This window comes from Cinclus cinclus, chromosome 1, assembly GCF_963662255.1.
Source record: "Cinclus cinclus chromosome 1, bCinCin1.1, whole genome shotgun sequence".
Lineage (NCBI taxonomy): Eukaryota > Metazoa > Chordata > Aves > Passeriformes > Cinclidae > Cinclus > Cinclus cinclus.
Window position 1 is genome coordinate 108,760,001 of NC_085046.1, and position 12,717 is coordinate 108,772,717.

The following is a 12,717-nucleotide window of genomic DNA, read 5'->3' on the forward strand; positions in this document are numbered from 1 at the left end:
GTATTTTATGAGTATCTTAATTACCAGAAAAGAAATACATTATAAAAGGATAAATGTATTTTCAGTCCAACGTGCATTGCATCGAGAAACAAACTGACAAGTTGTCTGAATATTTTGCTATTTTCTGTTCTACACGATCTTTAGTAACAAGTTAGATGTTTGAGGTGCTATTTCAAAAAAACTGCAGCAAAAATGTCAACCAGCAATGTAAGAAAAGAATCCCATTTATTTTGTCTTTTAGTGCCTTTTTTTTTTTTCAATAAGTAGTCAGATATTATTGATAATAATCAGTGCAGGCATAGAGTTCTGCTGACTTGTTTCAAACAAAGTAACTTGGTCCACAAGCTTGGCAAATACTCTGGGGGTTCCAAGGTTATAGACACCTGTATGGACAAAGCAAGCCTTGAGCTGCAAGCTATAGACCTCCTGGCCTTTAAGCTGAAGCTTGTATTGTGTTTGCCCAAGCCACGTAAAAGATCCATGTATTTCTAGTGCTTCAGAGCTGAAGGGAAAAAAAAAAGTTAATTCTCTGCACTTGAAACATGCATTGCCAATTTATGGGGGGAGGGGGGGGTGGTTTCTTTATTTTTAAGTAGTTTTAAGGTACATGAGTGCACTATCCTTCCAAAGACATGTCTCACAAGGTAACACAACATGAACATCTTGTGAAAAAAAACCAACAGATCAGTGAATGGCTTCTGAACAGTACCTGAAAAGTAAACCACACTAAAATTTCCTGTCTTCCCATTCTGAACCTGTGTATTAGGCTCTGGGCTTCTACTATCTTACTTGGCTCCATGGACTGTTGGCAGGAAGCCCTTGCTCCCCCATGACTAAGCCCCCCCCACTATCCTCACAATCTCTTTCCCCTCCTTGGTGGCAAACAGACCAGGTAATATTATATACAAGAAGGCAGAAAGGAGGAAAGGGAGCTGTCACCTGCACTACTCATGAGTTGAAGTTGCCTTGCTTAAACAGAATTGGCGGAATTACAGTGGTATAGATATCATGGTACTGAATTCTCTATCCCACAAAAAATCTTCAGTGAAACTACTAGAAGCAATTCATGAACACTTCTTCAATGCTAGTATTTTTCCATATATTACTACAGTTCTAAGCAAAAAGGCAGTCTTAAGAATCAGTTCCAAAGCCTAGAGGAAGTCTTGAAAAATATCTAAGGTTCTACAAAATTTAACACTAAGCCAAATTGCAGGAGGAAGTTGTCGGCCACAAATTACTCAGTATTTTAAAAACTAAAACCTATTAACTTATGTTTTATAAAGGTTGTCAAAGCTCCTATTTCACTAGTTGAAAAGTATTTCCCTTTTTCTAGAAAAGAGCTGCAGAGTTTTAACTACTCAAGAGTCACAATTAAAGGCCCTGTCTTAGCCGAGACTGAAGACTCACAGTTAACTGTATGAGCCCTTCATCAACTTCCATTCTTTCAAGAAAGCTGCTGTTAAAAAAGATTCTATTCCAGCCATTCAATACAGTTAAAATATTACACGTCTCCCCAAGCTAGGAAGGGCTCTTAAAAAAATACTGTCTTATTAACATTTGCACACTACCTTGTTGGTTTATGCCTCAAATCAATCATCACATCTACAACAGCCTGGGAACAATTGGAAAGTAGGAGAGTGACAGGTACCAGACAGAGGCTGCAAAGAGAAACAGTTCCACATTAAATAAAGAAAAAAATCTTATTTTGTATAGTCTTAATTATACTCTTTAAGAGTTAAAATTAATATCAGTAACACAGAATCTATATGTAGCTGTCAGTTATGCCAGAGTCAAGACAGTGTAGAGGTAGAAATACAATCACTTACACTCACTAGAGCTACTTATAACAAAAGTTGTCAGTTAAGGCAAACAGCATTGGCTCATTTGGGCTAAATGAAGCTACCATTTCCCTTCATCCAGCTGAGATAGGACAAAAAAAGCATAAATACCACCGCAGTTTACAGGAAATCTGCTTGTGTGACAAGAAGCATTCCAGAATGTGATAAATGGTCGAGTATACTATTTTCTGAGCTTCTGACAGGCATGCTATGACTGGATACTTTTCTTCTTCACTGCCTCCTGTAGAGGAATTGCTGGTACTGGGCCTTAAGTTACAGCCTGAACAGTGCCCAACCAGAAAAGATAGCACATGTATATCTGGATTTAATGTAGGCCTTTATCCTCAATAAAACTAATACAGTTAATTGACATTCTGCTTGTTCACAATTACTATTATTGTTTTTATAAATAATGCTGCAGCAAGCAGGACTCCAAAGATGTCAACTGGCAGGAACACAAACTATTGCAGCTAAAACAGCTCTATGTATCCAGCAAGTGATTTGTGTCACTGGAATTCCCTGCCATTGCCTAACCATTTAAATATCCTAAATTTGAATTGCAAGAAAAGAACAATTAAGAGACTATAACCAATAAGAGGTCAATGTCTAATAGGGATAATCCATGCTTTATCATTGTCATTAAAATACAGCACCTTATAGAACATTTAAATGTTAGATTTTAGAAACAAATCACTTTATTTTGACAACTTACATTTAATTGCTATAAAAAACCATAACAGTAGAACTTTCAGATAAAACAACTCAAGCCTAAATAGGTACCTTCATGTTTCAAGTACAACCCATTTAATGTTCAGAACAGAAGCCAAGGGGTTTGTTTATATCATTACAACTTTGAAAGACTCATGGATTTTACAGGCTCCAACCACTTCACTCTAGCAGCACGCTTTTTGATAGAGGTTAATTCTGATATTTTTCCAAGAGACAAACCCCAGAGATCTGAACTGTTACCATCCTTTCTGACATAAGTCAGAAATATGTGCAGCTAATCCTGGCAAGAGAGATTTTGTATACATAACAGTTCCTCTGAGCTGAAATTACATCTTTCTGTCTGGCTTTCTTCAAGAAGAAATCACACTGTTTACTCTGACAACAAAAACAAACACAAAGGGAGCAGACTATTCTTCTTTCAGTAAGTGTGATAACATAACTTGTTAACATTAAAACTGTGAGCTATGGTATTACAGTACTTTTTTTCTTACTTGAAACTTTCATTTTACTTATAAACTTTTGAAGCAGTGAGTTTAAAAATTGATAAAGATTTCACTTCAATAGACTTTAATATCACAACCCACACAGCATCTCCCAAAAGGATTTATGTCCAATTCACAATATTTCTAAAGTTTCTAAAGGTAATTTTTCACTAACCTTTTTTGATGAAAAGAATGATTGAAAGATTCTGGATAATGAAGACTTGTCTTAATAAGATTAGAAAGCTGCTCTGGTGTTGGTCTTGCAGGCACCGGTGTGTTTTCTGGTCGAAAAAACTTTAGGAGAACTGTTTCTGGTAGCTCCTGAAATAAATTCAGAATACCACTGAAAACAGTAATATAAGGTAAAAGAAATCCAGTCACAGAAGTTAGAATTTTCCATTATGAACTACAGCTCATACAGGAAACAAGCTTGCAGCATTGTGAGCTCACAATCTTTTCCCAACCTGGTTTGTATTTAAGCATGCTGAATGAGGAACTGGTATGATTTATCTATTATCTTCTTTTGAGACAGATTTCACAGTTGCTTGTGAAAATACTATCTGTGTAAGTTTCTCAAAAACATGCCATCGTTGCAGGGGTTTGCTAGTGCAAGGGTTGAGCTTCTAGGGAAAAACAGACAGCATTTACACTGTTCCCTGTCCAGCACCTGTACCTAGCAACAAAAAAATTCATCACCTGCCCTACGAAGATCAAAACAAGAAAGGCAATGCACAAGTTTCCCAGAACAGATCCAAAGTAAAGCAAACAGAAATTTACAGGAACATGTGAACACTGACAGAAGGCTTTAATAACAGTATCTTGGAAGCTGTGTAACAAGCACTTGCAGATATGGAAGCTACCTTTTGTCCCCAGCTGAAAGCCCAAGACAAGCTCTAACACACTACTTGAGATTCCCCCTAATGCTTTGGACAAAGCAAGTCTCTGAAGCAGAAGAAATTAAGTGATACAGAAAGCTGCAACCAGCCTGCATTTGGTGAAGCATTTCTGTCCAACATCATCTAATCTGGTCTGTGAGCAGGATTTATTCAGGAAGGGGCTGCCCTTTAGTATTTCCTTATGAACCTATTCTGCAGAAAATCCATCTTGAAAAGAAAAAAAATTTGCAGCACTAAATGTGATTGCCTACTAAAAACACATGAAACAAGATTTTAAAAGCGCCACCAGTAAGTTGGTACAGTATAATAAAGTTACACTTTTTATTAAAAGATCAATGTTTGTGTCTTTCAAGTTGAAAAAAAAAACTACAGGCAATGAAACCTGACTTAAAAATTAAACACACTGGGCATTCAGAAATGTGTATGAACACCTTAGTCACTATGCTGACAGTATCAGGAAGACAGCAAATGTTTTAACAGGCTTGCAAGTTTTTCCTTCAGAAGAGTAATTTTCTCAAAATGTAATTTGAGAAGATATTCCACAGTAACAATAAAAAATATTTTAAGTGCTTAATGAATTTGGTGTTTGCATCTTACCCTATCTAACAATGCAAACTTGACAGCATGAAACAAAGAAGGGATTACAGGTTTTCATTTAAGTTATTCTCTCCCCTCAAATAATAGTCCAATCAATTTTCAAGGCTGCCTTCAACCACACAGCAATATCCTACATACTGTAGTTTGCCCTAGAGTCAATTACCTGTTCCAAGTCCTCCCAATCAGAATTCCCGAGTATTTTTTTAAAACCCTAAAAAAGACAAATACGAATATTTACCTCTGCAAGTAGACAAGGACATAATGAAATGCAGCAGAAACATTTACAGGTGAAAGTGCAGAGTGCTGTTAATATTTCAAACCTTTAGTTCTAAAATTACACCTCTGTCAAAGGACTGGAAAGCAGCAAAATTAATAATCTTCCAGCAGAGATAAACCTTATTCCAGCCAGCTTCTGGGTGTCAGAGTCAGAAAAGATAGCTGTCTCTCCAAGTGTAGCTGCTCAAACTCCAGGCATTTTGTGATTATAAACCTACACCAAAGGCTAAGATACAACAGTTAGCCCATGATTCTCTTACCTAATGAATGGTTCAGGAAAGAATTAAGCACTTCCAAACAATAACCAAGAAGATGTACATACAGATCAGCTAACAAATGCTAAGTTTAAGGATGCATTAAACTCCTGCCCTACTCTGGAGCTTGTGAAATTCAATCAAGGCTTTAAAAAACCAAACCAAAAAGCCCATAGCTATTTGGCACCTGTACCCTCCCTTCAAAAACATATCAAGCAATAACAGCCTTATACTTAGAAACAAAGCAAAAGAAAAATCAAGAACTGAACAGGTGATATTTTGTTGCGGAAATCCTAGAATATCAGCCCAAGTGAAGTACCGCCTTTTAAAAAAGGGGGGGGGGGGGGGGGGGTGAGGAATTCTGACACCTAAAATCTGCTTGCTGACCCAGTGTGGTTCTTTGCAAAGACTACAGAAGTGTCACAAGCTCCAGTAACCAGCATAAACTACATACAAGAAAGCCACATCAATGGTTAGGACTGTCCCTCTAAAAAAAATAGAACTGATTGAGGTAGAGAGGCTTGACTGGAAGAGACTTCCTAAGAGACTGGAAGAGGGGTGTGTGTTTTGTTATTGTTTTACGTTTTCTTAGCTGCACCTTAAAGTTTTTTTGGTTTTGCCTAAAAATACACAACAGGTATTAGCACCAGAACAACACTGCTCCCCCAGTTATGTTCCAAAAGCTACAAACTGCACAAATGGTGCTTGGAAAGTTGTTTTCAATTTTTAGAAAGCTTCTTGTTGCCCAAAGCCATTTATAAAGGCCAGCTTCAAACAAATACACTCAAATCTAGATACAAGATCTCTAATTCAAGTAAAAAAATCTCAGCATCTCAACTTATTTGTGTTACAACGAAGTCCCACCCATTAGAGTCTGGTATTTTGCTACTCTGAAATAGATATAAATCTTTAGATACACTTCTGAAATGGTGCTTTAGTCATTCACACCAGTTTCAGATCTCTCCTGCAAATATACCTAGCTAAAAGCTGAAAAAGCAACGTTTTAACAATTCAAAGCAATTTTTAATAGATATAACATACAGATCTACTCATAATACATTCTTAATATTTTAGAATGCATTTTCAAATTGAAAAGTTCTTCCCTTCTATCAGGTGGGCAGAAGTGATGATATCTTCACAGTCACTTGAAAAGATTTTTACACCTAATATTATGCAACTTAAAGTTTTCAGTTTAATAAACAATATTCTTAGAGACTGGGTCAATGTGCTCTTTAGCACATCAGAGAAAGATAAGCACTGCAATTTGATTTCCAAGTTGTATGGAAAATCAGCATATTTGCCCCATAAACCACATAGCCAAAAGGATCAGTGACATGCTCAGTCAAATATGAGGGGCCAGTATGCACAGCACAGAAGAAAACCTAAACAGGAAACTCTTTAATGGAGCTAAGCATAACTAAAAGCAGAATTACAAAAGCAGGAGAATGAGACATTAAATGATGTGCTTTTCTCCCTTTCCCATTTTAGATCTGAGAATTTCCATCTTAAAAATCTCAGTTTTAAGTTTCTTCCTTCATCGTGTGACTCATCTATATTCATTCTAGCTCTCAACTACAGTAATGACAACTACAGGAACAGTGTTTTACTGACACCAAGAATAATACATTTGAAAACAGATACCATCAGCTCTGCCATCCATAATGGGCTAATCAAATGTTGCAGCTATTTGGAGCATTTCATTCATTACATTAATTTAAACCAATCCTCCCAAACTGGTACTGTATCTACTCCATTAATTGATACAACAGAGTGAAAAATGTCTATTTCAGCTCTCAATGTTGATTTACCCTTAAGAGCTCTGCTTTTTCTCTACTGAGGTTGCTTAAGGAAAAGTCTTAAATCAATTCCAACAATCCCTGTTTTATTCAAGCATCTCCTCCCACAGTAGTCTATAAAAAAGTCCTGAACTAGCAAAAGATGTCACTTCCAGTAATAGGAAAAATAGTTATTTAAATTCTACCCTCTCCTACATTTCAAGAATTCCTGCTTCCAACAAAACTGTTGCTGACTCACTAAGCTGCATGTATTTTAAAAAGTGGTCTTCCCAAAAATTATCCTCTATGAAGTGAAATACTGCCAAAAAGCCTGCATCCATCCTATACACATTTTATGGACTTCACTTTGGGCTAGCACTGGTCTAATTCACAGGAATAAATGTGCAGCCCAGAAGAATATAATGTGCAGTCCTGAAGCACACCTGGGAAGAATGGATGCTATTCCCAACACACCAAGATTCAAATGTCAAACCTCTGGGCTGCTTCTCACCTTCCATCGGAGTGAAGTCTTTGCAAACCAGAAGTAATTCAAATGCCCTATTACTTCCACTATTACCTCCAGCCCACCATACTAGACTGCAGTTTTCTTCTGGAGTCTTTTGGATTGAATTCACCACATAAAAACAGGGAAGAGAGCAGTAAGAAATAACAACAGCACTGACTGTGACTGGATGTTTAATGCATTTGTAGTTTTTGTCCTTTCACTAATTTAAGGCAGAGAAATCAAGAACAGACAGAATAGCTGTATTTCAGGTGCAATCTTAAACCGACCTTCAGTTAAAACTACTTGACTCCAAAAAGCATATTTCAGCAGAGAAACAGAACCTATAGCAGTATCATTATCAAAAAAACTAACCTTGATTTACAAATATTCAGCTGAATTTATAAGTGAGGCTTTTATTACTTGGCTTGAAATGAAACTACTCAAAGCAACTCACTTAACTTACACCTTAAGTGATTTTTTTCTTCATATATTGTTGCCTGTTACTATTAACATATCACTTTGTGGCACCTTCTGATTCAAGGCAACAAACTGTATTTAGCACTTTTCTCTACATTTAGCCCAAGCACATTTTTTCAAAAATATGAGCAAAAGGAAGGATAAGAAGATAAATGTTTTCCATATAATCCAGAGAAACTTCTATATGAAACAAAAAACTGTTTCAACAAAGTCAATATTCTGTTAACCGTTCTTTCAGCACACTACATGTTATGACTCTAGAACATAAAAGTGCAAGTAGCTCATCACATCTCCTGGTAGGCCTACTGTGTCCAGCAGCTTATGTTCAAAAGTAGTGTTATCTTCTTACACAAAAAAATCTCTGGTCTAAACAATAACAAGAAAAAGAAAACTTCATTCAGTGAGAGAAAACCAGCTTTAAACTCATAGTTATTGTAGTGATTGGAATGATTGGAATGAAAAAGGATTAATATTTCTAATTCTATTTTGAATAAACATGGTAAGAAAAGGGAGCACATGAATTCCAGCATCAAAGAACTTACATAGAATTTTGCTGTTACTTACATATTTAATATGTTGGTACATAAAGAAATTTTACCCAGAAAAACATTTTAGCCTTACCCCAAGCCCCACTGTAACCAAAGGTTTTATCTTGATTTTATCAAATACAGCACGTTATGCAATACACATATAATTGCACCCTGTTGTCTGCTCCACATCCCTGTTGTGCATTAAATGTCCCACAAGGAACCAAGCAGAAGTAACCACCCATCACTGTGGCAGTCCAACATCTTACACACATATGAGGATGAATGCATGTCAGCTCACCCAACTAGCAATCTACTGGCCAACTGCTGGAACAACTTAAACATAACAGTGCTGAAGAATATCAATCTCCTGTTCTTCACTACAGTGCTTTACTGAAGCTTTGTTTTCCTGAACAGTAGAAGCTTGTGTGAATCCAAACTACATATTTAGAAGCTGGCAAGCAGTTAATCTGAGATACATCACAACTGAAATGTAGCAGAAGGCAACCGGTACAGAGAATTCAAGTAAAATATAAAGTAAGCAATCTCATTTTGTTCAGAGTTATTTGATTAATTTGGCTAAGATTTGAGCCATTTCTCAGAGGACTAAAAGAAATAGGGGGGCAGGGCATGTAATGCAGAGAGAAATTTTGTTCCTGTTTCCTCAGTGTCCATTATGAGACTGTTCTTGGGTTGGGGATAGCTGACTGTGTCTGCCAGACACACAAAAACTGTTTTGATGGATAAAACAGCATTAAGCAAAAGAAATCAAGAAAAAAGTCACTGTAAAGAAGCAGCAAATAAAACTCAGCAAGAAATCCAGAATAGACTCTTACATACTAGGTGAGACCCTGTTCAGAATCTGCAATTAAGTTTTCTATTCCCCAGATCAGAGCAGCCCTCTACCACTTATGAGCTGGTAACCCACAAGCGCTGGTAAAAAAGCATGCACCTCCATCTCCCTCTGCTGTTGAGTCCTCAGAAAACAACCAAGTTCAATAATTGTTCAAGTCAGCACAAGGCATATCAGGACAGTCTAGCAAAGTGTTCATGACTTAGGAGAATAAATACAGACTTAAAAGACAAAATTATACACTGAAAACATTAAATCTGAAGTAAAGTGCGGGTTTGGAATTTTCTACCACTGCTCCTCCCCAGATTTCCACTGCCAGTGATACTTTAATGCAAAAGTAAGATCATTCAAAAACAATATGCAATTCTTAAGAGATTAAGTACATTATTTTCTCTATTTAGCCTAATTTAATTCTATTTTGGGGATTATTTTAATTCTGAAATGTGGACTGAATGAAGTAAACTGCTGCATAGTGTCAAATCAATTAATTTCTCAGACCTCACCTCCTACCTCAGAGCAGTTTATTTGCTCTCCTCACAGTATTATGTCAGGACATGCAATTTCTCAATTCTTAGCAGTTCTGAGATCACAGGTTCTTAAAATTCATGCTAACTCTTGGCTTTGGTTATCATAAGGACACAGAATGTACACGTTTATTAAAAAAACCCCAGCAACCAATAACTCTTAGAGCAGATTTCAGCTACATGACCATGCAGATGCTTTTTTGCTTCCAGCCAAGGTACAGAATGCTTCAAAGGAAGTGTGTTCCTCATGCTCAAGGAAGTGAACACAATAATCAATGTAGAATCTATATGAAGATAGTTGTAATAAACCCTGATGAGAACCAGATTTTAGACAAAGAATGTTAATATAAAAGCATATATTTCTCAAAAAAGAAATGAGTACATACAGATCCTCCTTGTTGCTGGTGGCAGGATTAATTTTTTTAGTTCAAAATGGGTTGTGATAAGAGTTCCAGTCAATGAGAAATGCAAATTCCTACCCATATCCTATTCAGTCATTTGTTTATTTTAGGATGCAGATGTAATTAATTTCTATTTCTCCTCCTATTCATTTGTGAGAACCAGAACTTAATGAAATCAGAAGTTCACAGTATTTTTCCTCCTAACTTTAGATGCCCACAGTGTGATCTACTGTTCCACATATATATTAACACAGAGAAAGCAATACCTGAGGGGGCAGATGTCATTAGACTAATACAGCCTCTTGTACTGCTCAGCATAGCTAGAGCCCATGTGGGCAAATCCCATTTCACAGCACAAAGAACTAAATGGGAAAAATTACCTTAGCAATGTACAAATGCTTAAAGGCTCATGAACCAAAGCCAAATGCACAGCTTCAGAGTAATTCACTACTTGCATTATAGCATGGTATTTATAGGAAGACATTTGTCCTGTATTGCTTTCCTGACAAAATTAATACATAGTTCTCTTCACTGCAGCTTTAAGAGCTCAGTAAAAGCTATATATTATGTTTGCAATATTGGTAAAAACAAAGAACGGCAACAAAACAAGAAAGAACAGCAACGTGCTGCTCGGGAGAAGACTAAACAAGCACAAGATTTACTTCCTCTTATTCTGCACATTAGTCTTCTTCGGCCACATAAACTGAATTTAGTACAGATGTTTTTACAGAACCTTATCTGTAACTTCCATAGCTGTTATCAATTAATGTACCAGAAGATAGCTACCATTTTCTTACAGATACAGCTTTCTCTCATCAAGCAAAACAACTGTAAACTTCACCATTTTACTATTAACTTTGTTAAGAAATAATCATCACCTTTCATACCATTAACAAGTTTCTAGTTCTACTGGAAACACCAAAGAACAGTTTACTTCAACAACAGCTCATCAACATACTTACCTGCATATTGCTTTTCTCATGTTTCAACTGGACCTAGCTAGTTCAATACAGAAGACTAAGCAAACCTGGAGTTAGTCAGCTTGAATTATTTAGTAGTAACACTTATCTGATGTTAAGATTCTACAAAGGCTTCCACTCATATAATAGAGAATTCATTAAGCCCATTTAGAGAAAGAAGCAATTGTAAAGGAAAACTTCACAGTAGATTACCTGCTTCTGAGGAAATGAAAATGCCTCCTTCCCAACTGTGTTAAGGGCAACATGATGCTGGCCCTCCAAAATCAGCTGCTTGCTGTCTTCCACAACATAAGCCTATAGAACATAACACAAAGACATCTGCAGACCAGAAATCACCGTAAGATCCATAACACAGAATTACTGACTGCTCCCTAATTTAGGTAGAACATGCTTTACTGATCAAAACTTAGAGGCTAGCATGACATAATTATGCCAGCTTCCACTGCTTCAAATGAAACTCTCTTCTTCAAAGCAGAGTCACTCTTACAGGTCTCTAAGAATAAGCATTAACGAGTCTCTTAGTTTAAGATCGCATAATTTTCTCTTTCAAAAGAGAACTTACAAGAACTGACTGCATCCAGAGTAATGTAAAACCATTTAAGGACACTTGTTACAGTAACAGATACTAAGACTATCTTTGCTTCTATAGTTTGTTTTGATGGTTTTCAGAAAAAAAAAATTCACCCTTAGATTTCATATGCATATGCCTGAAAGTTCAGGATTATATTAAATTATTTTCTAACTGCCATGTTTCAATGTAAAAATTACCACAAAGGCCACAACCATACATACCTTCCACAGCACCACAATGTTTAAATCAACTTCACTGCATCTTTGTATTAATCTGACTGTTTCATCAAATGATTGTTTCACTGCCCTTTGAGATGCGTGAGGATGAGATTGCACATGAGTTCTTTTAAATTCAGAGGATAAGCTTTGGAAAAAAAAGTCTGCACAAGGACTGGCTGAACTTATTATCTACAAAAGAAAAAAAAGCAAGAAAGTATTCAGAACAGGATGTGAGCTGACTCAAGTTGCTCTAACAGAGCCCATTGTTGTAGCACTTCAGTTCCATTATCCTGGCTGGCTTCCCTTTGCAAAACTACAGGATGCCAGACACCTTGGCTTCTGTGCTTAACCTGTTAAGACATCAGCCCCATCTAAATGGCTGCTAAAGGTAATATAGAGAAAACAGAGCTATAACTTGCTACTTTAGAATTACAAATACCAAATTTGGAAATAGGAGCTTTGATTATTATCACAAAGCAGTTGTGATAATCAAGCAGCTGTGATACATCAAGTCTATTAGAGAGAGCTGAAGCTGAATCCAACTAAGTCACACAACAGTCATTTTTGCTTAGTAATATTTTCCTCAGCTTAGCTGGAATTATTTATCTAAGTTAGGAACATCACTTTGCTAGCAATACTAGAGGCAATAGATTACACAGCACATCTCCATAGATACATGGCATAAACAGAAGCACTGAGCTGTCTCACGTGTGCCAAGCTCTTCCAACACCAAAAGCCTGGTAAGGAAGCTGGTTTTTAAGAGTAACAGCAATGATACTGTGTCCTGTTGGAGACAACAGGATAAGCAAGCAAC

General features: G+C 36.6%; 1 protein-coding gene across 4 annotated transcripts in view; it reads right to left on the reverse strand.

The window, feature by feature from the left end:
• Nucleotides 1-206: 206 nt before the first annotated feature.
• The window catches only part of TRAPPC8 (trafficking protein particle complex subunit 8), a 51,317-nt gene continuing 38,806 nt past the window's right edge, over nt 207-12,717 (reverse strand). For all 4 annotated transcript variants that reach the window (XM_062488658.1, XM_062488666.1, XM_062488676.1 and 1 more), the window contains 6 exons: nt 11,907-12,092; nt 11,307-11,408; nt 4,706-4,753; nt 3,225-3,370; nt 1,569-1,658; nt 207-502 (listed from right to left, as the gene is read on the reverse strand). In XM_062488658.1, the coding sequence (XP_062344642.1) occupies nt 268-502; nt 1,569-1,658; nt 3,225-3,370; nt 4,706-4,753; nt 11,307-11,408; nt 11,907-12,092 (807 nt within the window). In that variant the 3' untranslated portion in view covers nt 207-267. The remainder of the gene's footprint in view (nt 503-1,568; nt 1,659-3,224; nt 3,371-4,705; nt 4,754-11,306; nt 11,409-11,906; nt 12,093-12,717) is intronic.